The sequence below is a fragment of the Oryza brachyantha genome, chromosome 6 (assembly GCF_000231095.2).
Source record: "Oryza brachyantha chromosome 6, ObraRS2, whole genome shotgun sequence".
In the NCBI taxonomy this organism is placed as follows: Eukaryota; Viridiplantae; Streptophyta; class Magnoliopsida; order Poales; family Poaceae; genus Oryza; species Oryza brachyantha.
In genome coordinates, this window is record NC_023168.2 from 16609162 (window position 1) to 16627297 (window position 18136).

An 18136-nucleotide genomic window follows, 5' to 3' on the forward strand; every position below is an offset into this window, starting at 1 on the left:
AGAAGAAAAGGAGAAAAAAAAAACAGGTCCATGCATCATGCAAATGTCCAGCATCACTGCCCCTGAGAGAGATTCAATGAATCCATTGCAAATCCAGCAAATCCAGTGTGACAGGGAGGCCAAAAACAACCCCCCAAGTTGTGCAAGTGGGCAGCCAGGAATCCTCATCATCTGCATTCTGCCCCCCTCCCCCTTTCCCCTTCCCAGCCTCCACATATAACCCACCCACCCTCTTCTTCCTCCTCCTCCTCCTCCTCCATCAACACCACCACCACCACCTCCACCTCCTCCATTCCTTCTCCCAATCTGTACTGCTTCTTCTGCTGCTGCTGCTGCAAACTTTTTTCCCTCTCGCCTCAGGCGATTGGGTTCGGCGCTGTGCTTTCTTGTGGTTGGTTGCTTGCTTCGTCTGTTGGTGTTGGTGTTCTTGGTCTTGGGCGAGTCGGCATGCCTCCGTTCCATGATTACAGAGGTAAAGATCGGTTCTTGGGGTGGTTTGCGGGGGAAAGTTGGGGAATTTCGTGTGCTTATGTGTGTTCTTGGTTGGGTTGCAGATGGCGGGGTTCTGGTGCTGGAGCCGGCGGCGGCTCTGTTCGGCGGCGTGAGGTCGCGGAAGCGCGCGCGGGTCACGGCCGTGCCCCCCTGCGCCTTCGCCGAGGCGGTGGAGGAGGAGGTGACGGCGGCGAGCAAGAGGCAGAAGCGGAGGGAGGCGCCGTCGCTGGACGCGCTCCCCGACGAGTGCCTCTTCGAGATCCTCCGCCGCGTGAAGGGCGCCCGCGCCCGGTGCGCCTCCGGGGCCGTGTCGCGCCGCTGGCTCGCGCTCCTCGGCGGCATCCGCGCCTCCGAGATCAAGCGGGCGGCGGCGGCTGCTGCCGTGCCGGACCTCAACCAGGAGTTCGTCGACGAGGAGGACGAGGACGAGTTCGAGGTGCCCCTTGGCTGCTCCTCCGAGAGGTGCCTCGAGGGCCGCGAGGCCACGGACGTCGGTCTCACGGCCGTGGCCGTCGGCGACTCCCTCCGCGGCCACCTCGAGAGCCTCGTCATCCGTGGGAGCCACCCGACGCGCGGCGTCACCGACGCCGGCCTCTCCGCCGCCGCCCGCGGCTGCCCGTCGCTCCTCTCGCTTGCCCTATGGCATGTGCCGCAGGTGACTGATGCTGGGCTCGCCGAGATCGCCGCCGGCTGCCCCTCGCTGGCGAGGCTTGACATCACCGGCTGCCCGCTGATCACCGACAAGGGCCTCACCGCAGTTGCTCAGGGGTGCCCGGACTTGAAGGCAGTGACCATTGAGGCATGCCCCGGTGTTGCCGATGAGGGTCTCAAGGCCATTGGTCGGTGCTGCGCAAAGCTGCAGGCGGTGAACATCAAGAATTGTGCCCATGTTGGTGACCAGGGTGTCTCTGGCCTTGTCTGCTCGGCGGCCGCGTCGCTTGCCAAGGTCCGCCTCCAGGGATTGAGCATCACCGATGCTTCTCTTGCTGTGATTGGGTACTATGGAAAGGCGATCACCGATCTTACCCTCGCCCGCCTTCCCACGGTTGGCGAGAGGGGTTTTTGGGTGATGGCCAATGCCCTTGGCCTGCAGAAGCTCAGGTGCATGAGTGTCAGCTCCTGCCCGGGAGTAACGGATCTTGCGCTCGCGTCTATTGCCAAGTTCTGCCCAAGCTTGAAGCAGCTCAGCCTCAAGAAATGCAGCCAAGTCTCGGATGGTCGTCTCAAGGATTTCGCGGAGTCGGCAATGGTTTTGGAGAGTTTGCAGATTGAGGAATGCAACAAGGTTACACTCATGGGCATTCTTGCTTTCCTCCTCAACTGCAGCCCAAAGTTTAAGGCCCTCTCACTGGTCAAATGCAATGGGATCAAGGACATCTGCTCTGCTCCTGCTCAGCTTCCATTGTGCAAGTCTCTCCGATCCCTGACCATCAAGGATTGTCCAGGTTTCACTGATGCCAGCTTGGCTGTGGTTGGCATGATCTGCCCTCAGTTGGAGAATGTTGATTTGAGTGGTCTTGGTGCGGTTACGGACAACGGGCTCCTTCCATTGATCAAGAGTTCCGAAAGTGGGCTGGTCCATGTGGACTTGAACGGCTGCGAGAATCTCACAGATGCTACCGTCTCTGCCCTGGTGAAGGCACATGGTAGTTCGCTCGCACGCCTCAGTCTCGAAGGTTGCAGCAAGATCACTGATGCAAGCCTGTTTGCCATTTCCGAGGGCTGCACTGATCTTGCGGAACTTGATCTTTCAAATTGCATGGTCAGCGACTACGGTGTTGCTGTGTTGGCATCAGCAAGGCAGCTCAAACTTCGTGTCCTCTCACTTTCTGGTTGTTTGAAGGTTACCCAAAAGAGTGTTCCTTTCTTAGGCAGCATGTCGGCATCATTGGAGGGCCTCAATCTCCAGTTCAACTTCATTGGCAACCACAACATTGCATCGCTGGAGAAGCAGCTCTGGTGGTGCGACATCCTTGCGTAGAGGAACTAGTTGCTGGAGGTGCTGGGTCATCCATCTCCAGATGCAAATATACGACCATAGCAGTAGTACTTCAGCCAAGCTTCACAGCAGAGTTGGTTTCTTGGCTGTCTTGAGTCATGGTGGACTTCCTTTGTCTTAGGGCCGGTTGTTTTCCGAGGGGGCGTTTTTAGCCAAGCGCTCGTTTTTTTGCAGGTATCCTCTTGGGGTATGCCTGTTCCTTGAGCCTTCGGCTGCCATTAGCGTGGCACCCTGCCCCCTCTACCCCAACCTTATCCTGGTTGATTACAGTCATTACATCATGCTCTTTTTTTTAGATTGAGTCGTGTTTGGAGCTCAAACATTGTCAAGTGTGTGTTCTTTTCTGGTAATTCTGGTTAGAGTTGCAGACATCAACCAACAATGTTGGATCCTAGCAAGTTCGACTCATCGGCATTGCATTGTCATTGATTCTTAGCTGCTCCAGTTCTTCAATGTCCAGGTGTCCGCGATCTCTTCCAGTGCGTATGGTTGTTCCAGTTCTAGTCTTGTTCGGCTTGCAGTATCATGGGTAGTGTGTGTGTGTGTTTGCAATGGGGGTTGCTTCTTATGGTGTTTGTTGGGGTCTCCTGATATCGTTGGGGATCCGGCCTTTGCAAGGTGCATTCTGAAGGGCCTTGCCATGACAACCTTGTGTGGTTGTTTTTCTAATCCGGATCCCTGGTTTTGCTGGCAGATTGTTGAATGCTGTAATCTTTGTAACCTTCCCAGATTAAATAAAATGTGTGTTTCCTTTCAGGCTATCTGTCTTTAAATTCTAGCCATATCACTACATGTTTGTGCAGTTGTGCTGTATCAGTAGTGTGCAGATTTGTTCGAGGTGCAGCTCTCAAGTTTTGAAACTTTACGTTTGCTTTGTTTTGTGACCCTTTGATGTATGCAAGCGGCTGCTTGTTTTCATAAGATCAAGATCTTCCAGTTAGTTCCCAGGCATGCCAAGTTACGAACCTGTCACCTGGTTTGGGAATTTTTGCTGAACCTGAGCTCCTAGCAACCTGTACATACTGTTGAAACCCTTCTGAAAACAATGAAATCCGTGCAAAATTCATGTATTCTAGACGAGCCGTTTCGAAAGATCAGAACTCCTATAAAATTCCTATGTTCCAGGCCGTTTCGAAGGATCAGAACTCCTATAAAATTCCTATGTTCCAGACGAGCCGTCGTGAAAGATCAGAGCTACAAAAGTCATCCGAAATTCCTGTATTCCAAACAAGCCGCGTTAAGCCGGACAATCTGGAGGGGTTTCTGTCTGATCCAACTTTTCCAGAGCATGAAGCTTCGCTGCCGGATGGATTGATTCGTCCTCCTCTCCTCTCCAGAGTCCAAAGAAACTCTGCTGGTCTAGTTTCCATTTCATTTCTCACCCCTACACTTCTGGGCATCATGCAATGCACTTGGCCCTTTTGATTCCTATGATAATGCCAAATTACGTCACTGGCGTGACGAAACCACCATTTCGTCGTCCCTTGGAATAATTGAGCTTTTTTTGGCTGTGATTATTTTTGGTTTGCATGGGATTATCACCTTTTGCTCCCTTGAGACTTGACCTTTTGGGAGAGGTTTGGCAGGTTCATCTGAACTTGGGGGGGGGGGGGGGGGGGATGGCCTGGTAGATAAGCAAAGCATTTGGAAGGAAAAAAAAGGTTGGTGTGATTTGAGTGGCGATTAGGTTTAACTTTTATGTAGAAGATGAATCATGATGCATGGGATTAGTAAGTCTCTTGGTGACGTGGCAATGGCGAGGTAGAGATGTTGTTACTGCTAACCGGCCCACTAATTTGATTGTGGATGGGTTTCTTACCATTCTGTGTACCTGGCTTGCATGATGCAATACAAAAGTTGGCCTTTTCTTTTTCCATGGATACTAACTAATCTGCTAGACTGCTAGGAATAATCTTTTAACCTGGGTTGCTGAAGTATTACTCCTTCTATTTCATAAGCATAAATATCTAACCAACCAGTGGTTTACTAATATATTATCTCTGCTGCTTAAAAGCGGAATCATCCATCCCCTTTTCCCTTCCTCCATCCCACGAGATGCAAAATCCATCGGTTCCAGTTCCACCAAGACAAGAAAAAAAAATCAAGTGATGCTGGTTTTACATTTTAGAATTTGATTTTTGAGAAGTTTTCTTCATCACTTTCGTTACACTGCTTTGTTTTCCAGGAATGATAACAAAACAGGCAAAAAAAATACCAAAAATATTCTTGTTTAATAAGTTTAAACCAGCTCTGGATTATAACCAAAGCTATATAGCAAACAGATTTCCTTGGCTTTTCCATTCCTGCATTAGAAATATATATACGGTTACTACTATTTCCATCTCATCCTTAAGAACTGTTCCAACATACAGGGGGAACTTTTCAATGTTCACAAGTCAAGCAGTCCAGAATAACCAGCTTATTTACTACAAACAAACACATGAGCCAGCTGAAGAAACCTATCTATATCCATGTTACATACAGACTGCACAATTGGTCGCTATATGGACTATCTACAGTTCTATATACTACCAAAACATCTGGTGCGGTAAGCAGCATCGTCTGATCTACTGAAGAACTGACTCAGTTATGATACATGCAGTGCCTGCAAGAGCAACTTCGGTGGACGGCATCAGTGCCAGATTAAAAGCACAAGAAACTCTCCAACTTGACAACTGGAAGCCCCCATTGCTGCAGGATGTGCAGCTGCGTTAACGCTAGGCTAGCAAGTGGCCGTCCTTAGCAATGTGGATTTTTCTGAAACTTCTATTGGTCTCCAGATTATACTTTCCATCTTGTTGCATAATTTCTTGTAGAACTGCAATGAGTGTAAGATCGAATTAGCAGTCGTTATGGATGGATGATGAAGTTGAATGTTGCACGTTCAAAACAAGAGCAATTTGTTAACAAAATATTGGTTTCAGTGTCAAGTCATTTTTAAGATTTCCAAACTCTCCAGCAACTAGGCTACTATATTTGATGATAAATAACAGGAAGACGAGCAGAAATACAGACCCTGTGGTATTCCAGCGTGTCACCGGCAACCTTTCGAACATCAACCATGAACAGAGAGGGAGCAACTTCAAAAACCTGGGAATGATGCATTTCAAAGCTTAAGACCTCATGAAAAAGGATGTTTTTGAATGGCAAACAGCAAAATGTTGCTCCCAAACAAAGGGCAATGTAAGATCACCTGTAGAACAACAGCAAACGGGCTCATTCTGTTTGAAGATACACCTTCAAGACGCAACTGCAGAAAAGAGTGAGCAATAAGTATCTTACATCATCAAGAATAAGAAAATATGTCTCTGTTGAAGAAACTGTTTTGCTGGTGTCCTTGAATAAGGAAACAGAATACCTTATAATTCTGAGAGTGGACCTTGAGACCCATAGACTTAGCAACAACTTCAATAGTAGCAACTATAGTCTTTGCTGGTTTCCTTGAGACAAAACGAGTTTGACGTTTGACAAACTCCTACAAATAGAAATTCATCATTATGACAACATGAGCATTCCATGTGATGCTAGCATCTTACTCACAAGGATTGCAGTTAATGCAGAAAGCAAACACCAAAGCAACGTATAACAGTGATGTCCAGGAAAGAAAAAAAGGCGTGCAATGACATATGGTCCATGTAAATATTTAAAGACATATTAAGCATGCCTAGGAAGGTCCAGTATAAGATCACAAACATTGAAAGGTCGGTTCTTTCTGCTATACGGAAAAATTACAACTATAATGAATATATGGTTCGAGCGCTCAAATACAAACTAAACAGGTGCAGTTTAAACCATGGAGATTAGCTAGAAGCAATCGCTCGAATGCTATGTTTTTGCCTTTTTAATGCAAAGTTCAATTTCCATTCAAATTCGATGAAAACAGAAGTATACTGCAGTTCCTTACAAGCAATACCACAAGTCTACCCTAATTTTGTTCATCCGTCAGCAACCAGTACACCAAGCAATTAGAAAAGAGAACAGACAACGAGATAGGAGATCTATAGTCGATTAGTCTATATACAAGAATTAGAATAGGGTTCCAGATAATATCAACACCAGTTGAAACGTGTTTGTTTAAGTAATTTTCTCTAAACAAGAAAAAACCCAGAGCTACCAAACCTTAACGTTTTAAGCATATGGAGAAACATTATATGACATAAGTAGAAGAATAAGGACCAGTACTACAAAAGTCACAGCCACGTGGGTAATTGGGTAAATAACGAGCTGACATGCCAAACCTCTTTATGATATAAACCCATCAGTGTTTGAAATCTCGTAAATGATTCTCCAACAGCAGATAGTCAACCATATACCAACTAAAAGGGAGAGTGACTACGAAATTACCTGCTGTCTATCAAATAATGCAGACAGATCCAAACCTTGAGATAACGTAATCATCTCAAAGGCATTCATCACTAGAGGACCACCATCATTACGAGTCACTTGCTCAGATACGTACTTGTCCTGAAGTCAGAAAAGTTGTTCTATAGATATAACTACAGAAGCAAAACCTTCAAATAGGTGGCAATTAATGGCGCTGAAAAGACACAAACCTCAATATTGTCAAAAACAGCCTGCACATCATCTAGATCAACATTTTCATCCTCACCACGTTTAATGGCCACATAAGTCTTCTTAAACCATGTGTCTTCCCTTATTTGTTCAATAGTGATACGCTGCAAAACAGAAAAAAGGATCTAAGAAACTGGAGATAGCGGTTTGCAAAAGAAAACACTATGTTGGTTGAAAGATCTTCTAAATTAGATATATTGGATTCGATTTTAGAAAGATCTTGCAGACTGTGAGGGTTTAAGATAAAATTTACTACAAATGATGATTGTTTCTAGAAGTGCAATGAAACAACCTATGGCTTGAACTTACAGCTTTTGGATTTGGATCAAGTATTTTGTGGATAAGCGACGTAACACCTGGAGAGAACCAATAAGGGCATGAAAACTGACCTGCAGTTATCTTTAAATGTAGGAATAAACATGTCAGGTTTCAATCTCATCCAAGCAGACCGTACTATGTAGGTGTTGACATCAATAATTTAGAGAAAGAAAAGACAGACAGTAAACACATTGGTAATGAAGCCAATACCTTGTCATACAATGTTGGAAGATCATTTTCCTCAAAAGGAAGGTATCCAGCCATTAAAACATAAAGAATAACACCACATGACCAAACATCTGCCGCAGATCCATCATAGCCATTGTTGCTAAGCACCTAATACATTTGACAAATGGTGAAGTCCATATCATATCACTAAAAAAATGCCCCTACTGACTAAGGAAATGGCCGGAAATGTATGGCAATTTTATGAATTATGTCAGAATTAAAATCACCACAGCTTGGATATGGAGAAAAAAGATGGTTAGAGAAATTTATTTGGTGATGACTGCAGAAATATGAATAAAAGTGACTATTAGAACCCTGAGAGATAGGCAGAGATACAAAAGAAATGGGTAAATGTTTTTTTAGTCTGACAGGCCTTTGTTATTGGATTTATAAGAAACTAAGGAAAATAGATATTGTCATTAGATCCTTGCCAACAGAGAGAAATTTACCATGCATGCCGTGTTGGGGAGAGAGAGAAAAGAGAGCATCATACCTCAGGAGCAACATAATTTGGTGTTCCACAAGTTGTATGGAGAAGGCCTACTCCCTGAAACCCCTCAAAAAAATTCCAATCAGAGCACTACTAGGATAGATAAAGGTATGCAGCATCAATAAAAGCAATGGTTAAACTTACTTTCTGGGCCAGAGTACTAAGTCCAAAATCAGAAACTTTCAAGTTTCCATGCGAATCAAGAAGCAGGTTTTCAGGCTACAGGACAAGCCCAAAAAAGGTAAGAACGAGAAATTACACCTAGTGCATAGGTAGACAAGTGCTTTTTATCAGTAACAGACCTTCAGATCTCTATGATAGACTCCTTTGCTATGGCAATAATCGATGGCATCTATAAGCTGCTGGAAGTACTTCCGTGCTTCATTTTCACGAAGCTTCCCTTGGTGAGCCTATAGATATTTGAAGACATAGGTTCAGATTTGAAGAAAGTGCACAATAATCAATCAAAAAATACTTGTTTCCCCAGATTGCCTATCAGAGTTATATAATGGGCTAGGATTTATTGAAGAAAGTTTCTGGCATATATGGGTGATAAAAAGAATTTACAGCTGGAAACACTGGAGTGCCAGAGTGTTCTTGTATCTTCTAGTTCAAGTAGAACAGCAGTTTATCATCACTTTGGAACTCTTTATATAATAGGCTTCTTACTATTTTATCAAACAGTTCGCCTCCAGTGATAAGCTCCAAGATTATGTATATCTTTGTCTTTCCCGCTAAAACCTACATAATCACAGCAATGGTAGCAACATGGTCACATAAAATTTAAGATATCATATATAGGAATTTAGTAATAAAGGAAAGTTACATAGCACAGATAGCTAGTACAGAATACCTCATTTAGCCTAACTATATTGGGGTGCCTTACAATCTTCATTATCGATATCTCCCTTTTGATCTGTCAAGTAACATAAGAAGTGAGTCCATAATGTAATGCCGAGTTAGGATGGTTTAGTCATTTTTATGTATATAATTTTGAATGGAAATGTCTATACTACTGTAAAAGACAGTAATGGTGGTGGTGACTGGTGAGTCACAATATGTATGAATGCTCGAGCTATTCTTTGTACTCAATTTTCTAAAGCAGGGTATTTTTGCTTTTGTTTCTCATCTGGATTTTTTTTTGTATTTTTTAAACACTATATAGCACACAGGTGATTTTGTTTGAACCAATTAAAAAATTCAACAAGACTTAATTTTGCTATTTTCAATAACCTATTGCCACACAGAAGTATCTAGCTAGCTACATAAACAGTACAAAGAGCGTGCATCTACAGCATAAAATTGGAAATCTGAGATGGGTGTTCGCAGCTAAAACAGGTAACCAGTGGTGGTCATCTATTGTTTTGAACAGTTATACTAATCAAACCAAATATATACTTGAAACTGAAAACACAATTGGATACAAACCAAGTTTCATAGCGCACAAGAAGGTTTAGGACAAAGGTAAAAACCACTGTATGAGAGAGCTTGAGCATATGGCAACAAGATGCATCCTCAAAAGACGTCGTTGGATAAGCATTACAAATATAACGATCCAAATTAAGCTGTAAAAAAAACCCCAAGATTTTGTCAAAATCACTCTCAACACCCAGCCATTTCAAGTCTGCAACTGAACTCCTGTTAGCCTTAGAAACGAGATAGAACACCAAACAATCCTTCCCCGTCGGTAGAATAAGAAATCCAAGGCTTTTCCAGTTAATTTCTGTTTCTTAATCACCAAAAAGGCGGAACCGCACGCAAGTTGCGCGAGTTAACCTGTGGTGCGCATTGCTGTCGAGGTATATCCCACGCCGCATCGGAAAATTCGATGCGCTGCTCTCAAAATTAGCTCACGCAGCAAACCAACAGCGCCGACGCGAACACCAAAAAGTATTATTTCTTTTAACAAAAAAAGGGATCCCTGGATCAAAGCGAGGGTGTTTGATTTGGACTCGTGCACTCGCGGGGCGGATGGGGGGGATAGCGCGGCGATGGCGCGGCCAAGCAGGCGGCGGAAGAGGACGGAGAGGGAGGGTGTGTGCGCTACCTGGTGGAGCATGCGGTGGTTGAGGATGGTGTCCTTGTCGAGCACCTTCATGGCGACGGCGGCGCCCGTGTCGGCGTCGACGGCGAACTTGACCTTGGCGAACGTGCCCTGCCCGATGGTCCGCCCGACCTCGTACCTCCCCACCCGCTTCTTCCTCGCCGCCATTCCCCCCTCCCCTCCCACCCCCCGCATCGGAGCCGGAGAAGAAGACGGCGGGCGGTGACGCGCGCGCGAGCTCGGCTTCGGCTTTGGACCTTCTGGTTGACTGCCTGCCTGCCTATTTATGTGCTGCGCGTCCTTTTCTTCAGAGTAAATAAATCAAAAGTAATATGGACAAATTTCCGTGAAACTATGTGCCGGTTTAATTTCTAAAATTTTCTAAAGGTCACGTTAAACGTTTGATCAGATATAAGATTTGTCTCGTGATTTTCTCTAAATATACAATTAAATGTATAATTAGTTTTTATTTTTTATCCGTGTTTAAAAATTCTATATAATGTTTTAGGAAAAACTTTTTGAAAACTAAACGGGCCCATAACTCCCTCTCCAACCGTTCTAAAATAAATTAGTTTTTAGTTTTTATATAATATTTGATCTTTTTGTCTTATTTAAAATATTTTACTATTAATATTTTTATTATTATTAAATGATAAAGACTATTCTTCAACACAGAAACCCTAAAAAATAGTTTTTTTAGGTAGTACATATTTCTCGTGGTGCGTAAAACATAGCCCTAGGTGTAATAGACTTTTTAAAAAATATACATTTTAACTAACTATTGCTCAATCCACAGTTTCAAATTTCATTTCATTCAAATGGTCTCTACGTGTGATGGCTAATACTTTCCCTATTTTATATTATAATATTTCATCCAAGTATCCATATATATGTTGTATATATATGTCTAAATTTATTAGCACATAAATAAATTTAGATAATACTAAAAAGTATTATAATGTGGAAAAGAGGGAATACATCTCACGATAACGAGAAGCGAAAAGAGAAGCGGCCACTGATGATTGACCCACAAAGCCGTCTAGCCTCATCTTGTTTGATAAAATTTGAATTCTTAACTTTAAATTTAGAGGTGATTTTGGGTTATTTCGTTGATATTTATTTTCTAGTCTAGATCTCTAAAGACACGTGTCTAGAAGTTTTTATCTATACTTTTTTATTTGCAAATAACGGATCACCCCGTGGATTCGACTTCAGTTAGCCAGGTGCCTATGAGTTACAATCATGACATATTTAGGAGTTATTTAATATATTTGCAATGGTTACAGTAAATCTCTGGTCCACCAACTATATTATTATATTACCTTATCAGCTACTTCTTTATGTATATAAAATATTTGAAAGCAGTTATATATATTGGTTTTATTTTAATCCAAAAATACAAGTTCCAAACAATATTGACATACGTATAATTCATATTTCTTCATAGCAAAGTACGGGTATTTAGCTAGTTATATATAAGTTTTAGTCCTATGAGATTAATCAATTTTATTTTGCTACAGTAGTATCAAGTTAAATTGGTTTGGATCGTAATACATACGTTTTGTAAGATTCACTTTTTTTTTACTTACTTACTTTTTCTTTTTAGGGGTATTTCTTTTCTTTTTCTATTGTTTTGCTTGACCTGAAAAGGTATTTCTATAAATCTTGACCTGAAAAAGGTTATAGAGGAGGGGGACAGAAAAGATTTTGCTCCTGTTCGAGAGATTGTTTCTTGTTTTTTTTTTTAGTTGTGGTGCCGGTCTGTTCCTCTCACTTTTTAACTTTGTGATGATTACTTCGTCGATACTCTATATCGGTTGATGACGAGGATTTGATGGGATAAAAGTATGAGATCTTCAAATTGTATAAAAAGCATGATCAGAGAATTTCGGTAGTGCCCGGGAACAGTAACCATCAATGGGATTATTATTTCACGATTACGACCTCTCATCTACACACAATTGTGAGTGCGTCTTCTTTTAACACATTCATCACGCTTCTGGTTGCTCCCATATATAAACCAAAATTTAAACTTTCAATATTAAATTTAAAGTTTTTTATCGCATTTTACATTTTAGCATAGACTTTTAGATCGCTAAGAATATATATATATATATATGAAAGTTTTATTAATAAATTATTTTTTTATTTGTAGTTTTTTCTCTCGAAAGCCTAAATGATGAGCCCATTTGTGATGTCAATATATCTAAGTTATACATTGCAGATAAATATGTACTAATATATGTGCATAATTATAGACATCCTAGTGATTATAGTCATACTCCTACAATTCTCTACCATATAAAAATGCTTTCTATCAATTGAAATTTGGTGCATTTCAAAAGGAATAACAATCGCTGCCGGTGCATAGCCTGCAGCCAACAGTGTGCAACCCCGAGTGAACAGGCGCTGAATTAATGTAAAACATAAAAAGAAAAAAAAACTTGTGTGAATACTGTAACCTCTTGTGATACTGAACGTTCAACGTCATATAACCGATTTTCTCTTATACTCCATCCCATTTTATTTATTTGACATTAGTTAGTTCAAAATTAAACTAATCAACGTCATATATTTACATATGGATGGTGAGTACCATTTTTCCTTGCTGCCGCCATTGAATACCAAGAATTGTGTTCATGGCTTACTTAGAATGTTGTATTTCTAGAGAATTTTTGTACACATCTTAAAGGAAACAACTCAATTTCAGTAGGCATAGCAAAAAATTCTTCATTCCGAACGTAGACGTCTAAATTCCTCTATGATAGGAGAATCTTAGCAAATTCTGAGAAACAGTTGCTTCATATCTAGCTTATGAGAATCTGGAAAAGCTCCTAAACCCAGCTTCTTAGTTCATTTCCCGGAATCTGTAACCATAGATTCTTAGAGGTTATGGACTGTTTGAGGCAACTTCTGGCAGAAGCAACTTTTAGAAAAAGCTGCAGCTGGGAGAAGCTCTCCTAAACAGGCCCAAAGATACATTATTTGGGTAACATTACCATATCCATCATAAAATATAAGCATTTCTAGGTTATTTAGCAGAGATTAAGATCGATAAAAAAATACTATGTCCCTTAATAAATAAGGAATGGATAGAATTGGGAGGATAGGTAGGGGTAGAATGCAAAGAATTTTGAATGAGAAGTAATTGATGAAAAAAATAGTGTTGCGAATAATATCATAAATGCTTATATTTTGATGCAAAATTCAAATATCAAAAATACTTACATTTTAAATAGAGAAAGTAGAGTTTAGTTTTTAGTTGTCAGTATTGATAAATTGTCTAAATTTGCACAGTGGTAAAGCTATGAGTTTACACTTTAGGTCAGATTCGAGTTAGCAGCTCAGCTAAGGTGATACTCTCATATTTTATATTGTGACGATTTCTAATCTTACCTAGATTTATTCATATATGTATGAATGTATATGTATATTGATTTATCAGTATCCTTATAAATCTACGTAAGGCTGGAAGAAACAGAAGGGGTATATATTCACCTTAGTAATAAAAAAGAAGATGAGAAAGTTTCATTTGGGGCAAAAGGAAAAAAATATGTACAAAATACTTTTACATTTTTGTTTGTTTTCATATGTGTGCGGACTTGCATGTGTTCATGCAATTAGAAAAATACCTATATCAGTTACAGTTATTACTCGCTCTAGTTTGGATATCAGGATATGACGTTCGTTGTTCTATGTTCATAGTGTGTTTTCCGTTGGTTGGTATATATCCATTCTCGTGTTGATGTAGTTTTATCTTCTCTATTAATAATAAAAGTACTTACCAACTCATACGCATACTCATGATGTATGATGTATAAGAGCGAGTACAATAGATAATGTGAGTGAGCTCTAAAATTGTCATGTTATATTTATGTTTACGTGAAAGAGATAGAAAAGAGAAGAAAAACAGGCTACATATTTATAGCCAGTTGTAACACAAGTTCTAAGACACGATGTGTATGAGATGTGGACTATGCATTGATGATGTAGCATATATTTATATGTAACTATTATATAAATTGACTCTATGATAGCCCTTAGTGATAAAAAGATTTTAGAGCCATTACTTGCTCTAAGGATTCTCTGCCTTCAAACCACGTAATTTTTTTCACTGGCATGAGTCCGAACTTTGAAAATAGAGAATGTCAATCCCACGTACACATGCAGACATGCTATTAAATTTAATTACAACATATTTCTTAGATTTAAGTTACTCAGAATAACATACTGTATTTTTATTTAATATTTTAGTGTGGTGAGAACTGTGTATATTGTTTTTGTAAAGAAAATAACTGTGTATGTACTAACGATTTAGCTGTACATATGCACACGATAGATATTCGTTGATGAACACAAATAAAATCTCCAGTTTGTAATGGATAAAACGTCTGACTCTTTTTGCTTCTAGGAAATCTTAAGCGAACTGTACCTAGGAAATCATTCTGTCTACGTTTAACCATTCGTTTTATTAAAAAATATATAATTATTAATTATTTTGTTAAAATCAATTTATTACTAAATAAAATTTAAAATTAACTCATAATTTAAATATTTACAGAAAAAATTTGAATAAGAGAAATGGTCAAATTAATGTAGATCTAGAAATCAACTTTATGAAATAAAAATAAATGAAGGGACCAGAGCTTAAGGATATTTCTTTAAAGCGATCATGTCCATCAGTTACATCTATTGGATAGTCAAGATTTTTTTTATCTGATCAAATTTCTTGGTATTTTCGCTTTTAGAACTAACGAGGTTTACCAGGAGAGCCTTCCAGTATACTCCAACCAGTTTGATAAATACTGTCGTTTTAACGACATGGTTTCAGAACACATTTTTAACTATATTTTTCTGTTATAATATATATAATAAATAAATAGTTTTTTATTAAAGTATTTTTTAAGGATTATCTATATACATGTTGTTCTAGTGTATTCAAATTATAAATGTTTTTAAAGTTATTAACGATTAAAGTTTTAAAAGTTTGACTATAACTTGTTCAAAATGACATGAATTATCAAATAGGAAGGAATATATATATATATATATATATATATATATATATATATATATATATAAGGCAAAGCTTCTGACCGTATTTTTAAAAACTAGAGTATAACTGTTTGAACTTATATATTCCATGCATGTTAGGTTTCTTAGGAATGACACGCCAGGAGTTACGGGGGCAGGGTCGTTTTTCTCTCCATCTTTTGGGATTCTTCTTGGGACGACACGCTCAACTCTCAAATCTCAAGTGCCAGCTCCTCAAATAGCGTTGTGTTTGACTTGAGAAAAGCACCTACAGTTGCAACTAAGCTGGAATACTAGATGCCGTGAGGGAGGGTGATTGTTTAGCTTTTCTATGAATTTAGAAAAAGAGCAAAATAATATATTTATAAACAAAAAATAATTTACAGATAAAAATTTTTATATATAAGTTTTTAATGATATAAATATCCAGACTAAAAAATAAACTATATGAAAAAACTAAAATCAAATTTAAATTAAAAATATAAACGAAATGACTACTCCCAAACAAAATAGAGGTGGTGTTTAGATTGAAAAAATTTTTGGGAGAAGTGTCACGTCAAATGTTTTGACCGAATGTCGGAATAGGTTTTCGGACACGAATGAAAAAACAAATTTCACGGCTAGACTAGAAACCGCGAGACGAATCTTTTGAGCCTAATTAATCCGTCATTAGCACATGTTGGTTACTGTAGCACTTATGGCTAATCATGGACTAATTAGGTTCAAAAGATTCGTTTCAATATTTCTTTCATAACTGTGCAATTAGTTTTTTTTATCTATATTTAATGTTTTATTTAGATATCCAAAAATTCGATATGATGTTTTTGGAAAAAAAACTTGGTAACTAAACAAGCCAGAGTACGGGCAGTGCACACTCGTAAACAACTTGCTGACTTGTGCTTCGTTAGGTGTCTAGCTAGGTATCTGTTCACTTACAGTAGCTTAATTAAATAGAATGAATTGGGCGAGTTTGTCGTAGCATAGTTATGACTAGCCACATTTTACCGATCCGGATTCTCGAACAGAAAAACACAGTGAATATACTGTAGCACGCGCATGTACTGTTTACATGTATTGTAGCTATCGATCTCGTGTACTCGTTACGAATCGGACGGCTAAAAACATTTCAAAGTCATGGATACTGTGCGTACCTGCCTTTTTAACTGAACTATAGAGAATTATGTTCGACATTTTACGACTCTAGAGCCGGGTTTTAAGCGGCAGTGGGTTTCGGCTGATTTGACGCACACGAAATAATAAATATAATTAAGTATTAATTATTAAAAGCTCAAAAATATATTTATTTTGTTTTTATGTTTATATATATATATATATATATATTGCATAAATACGCATGTTAGGGATAAACATGTTGACATAAACCAAGGAAAAATTAAACTCCAAAGGCTAAAAAGAACAGAGTCTTCACCTTAAGGTGTGACCATCATTTACTTGACCACACATCTCATGGCAAGCCATATCTTTTGTAAGATGTGATTTAACAAAGTTAGCCATTAACTAAACAGCCCTTAATAACTTGGATCATTTTTTATTTTAGACCCCATTGCAGTAATCGTCTCGCTTTGGACCACTCTAAATGGTACTCATCAAAGACCTCAAACACATACGGTATGTCCCAGCGCATGGAAGAACTCACACATCTACGTGCAGAATATATATTTGTCGGCTGAAAGGCTACACAGGGTTAGAATGATCCAATTTTTTTTAAAAGGTAAAATTATCTAGTTCAAAATGGAAGTATTAGTTCAAAGAAGGCCCAAAGTAAAAGTATTTGATAATAAAAGATGGGCCAAACTACCATATGCTATGTATGTTGTTTATTTAGTAAAAAGGATTAACTTAAACATAGTTTAAAAATATATATGATATGTATGTTGTTTATTTAGTAAAAAGGATTAATAAGTACCCACGAAATGATAATGCACGTATCTTCATATTGTGCTGCTGGATATTAACATGGGGAAATTAATAGCATTTCGCATATGCCTGTAAAGACTACTAATTTTTTTCTCTAAGCTGAGTGTGCTTAATTTAGGTGGTGTTTAGTTTGCAAAATTTTTTTGCAAAAACATCACATCAAGTTTTCGGATACATATTTAAAGTATTAAACGTAGTCTAACTACAAAACAAATTTCAGATTTCGGCTAGAAACCGCGAGACGAATTTTTTGAGCCTAATTAATCCGTCATAGCACATTTTGGTTACTGTAACACTTATGGCTAATCACTTTCTAATTAGGCTCAAAAGATTCGTCTCAAGATTTCTTCTGTAACTGTGCAATTAGTTTTTTGGTTTATCAATGTTTAATGCTTTATTTAGGTGTCCAAAGATTTGATGTGATGTTTTTAAAAAAAATAAACAAGGCCTGCATAGATAACATTTTTTTAATCTATGTTTCATACGTGCTGGCCAGTTGCCTGGAAGCAAAATATGGCTATGCTTCACGCAACAATTCATCTATTAATTTAGCCCTAAAAAATACTATTAATCATCCATACGGTAGTATTAACAGTTTTCTTTTGTTAGTGCTAATCGATCGTCCTTTTGTGTGAGCATACGAAGTATGCATATTAATTAAAAATCAATTATGTCTAGCTCTTGTGCTATCGTGCACGCTTTCGATCTCCTGATTTTATCGTGTGTGAGGTCACTCGCTAACCTGTTTCTCTTATTATTTTAATCACGAACACTCCCTGACAAATTACGAGTTGTTCTTGATGTTTAAGTCAGCTGCTGTAGATCGATGTTTTCGTATGAATTTGTCAACTGAAGTACTCTTTAGAAAAGAGAGCGCAAAGATCTCGCAGGGTTTTGCAATCTAATACTATATTCTGATTTGTTCCAAAATGGCATAATTTAAATGTTATTTTTAAAATTTAGAAAACTTCAAATATATGTGAGTAGCTGGGTTCGTCACTGATTTCAGCCTTAATTAATA

The 18136-nt window shown here is 39.1% G+C and overlaps 2 protein-coding genes across 2 annotated transcripts; one reads left to right on the plus strand and one right to left on the minus strand.

Moving 5' to 3' along the window:
- The first annotated feature begins 259 nt into the window (after positions 1-259).
- On the plus strand, positions 260-3247 carry LOC102713831 (EIN3-binding F-box protein 1-like). Its single transcript, XM_040524852.1, has 2 exons — positions 260-472; positions 555-3247. Exons 1-2 carry the CDS (start codon positions 448-450, stop codon positions 2471-2473), a joined length of 1944 nt encoding a protein of 647 aa, XP_040380786.1. The 5' UTR covers positions 260-447; the 3' UTR covers positions 2474-3247.
- A 1565-nt stretch (positions 3248-4812) lies between these two features.
- LOC102714106 (CBL-interacting protein kinase 24) lies at positions 4813-10386 on the minus strand. The gene is made up of 14 exons (XM_006657054.3): positions 10147-10386; positions 8953-9015; positions 8769-8840; positions 8402-8509; positions 8244-8318; positions 8103-8156; positions 7592-7717; positions 7373-7462; positions 7045-7167; positions 6836-6955; positions 5850-5966; positions 5685-5741; positions 5507-5581; positions 4813-5309 (listed from the first exon to the last, which is right to left on the minus strand). Exons 1-14 carry the CDS (start codon positions 10336-10338, stop codon positions 5214-5216), a joined length of 1368 nt encoding a protein of 455 aa, XP_006657117.3. The 5' UTR covers positions 10339-10386; the 3' UTR covers positions 4813-5213.
- Between the last annotated feature and the right edge of the window lie 7750 nt (positions 10387-18136).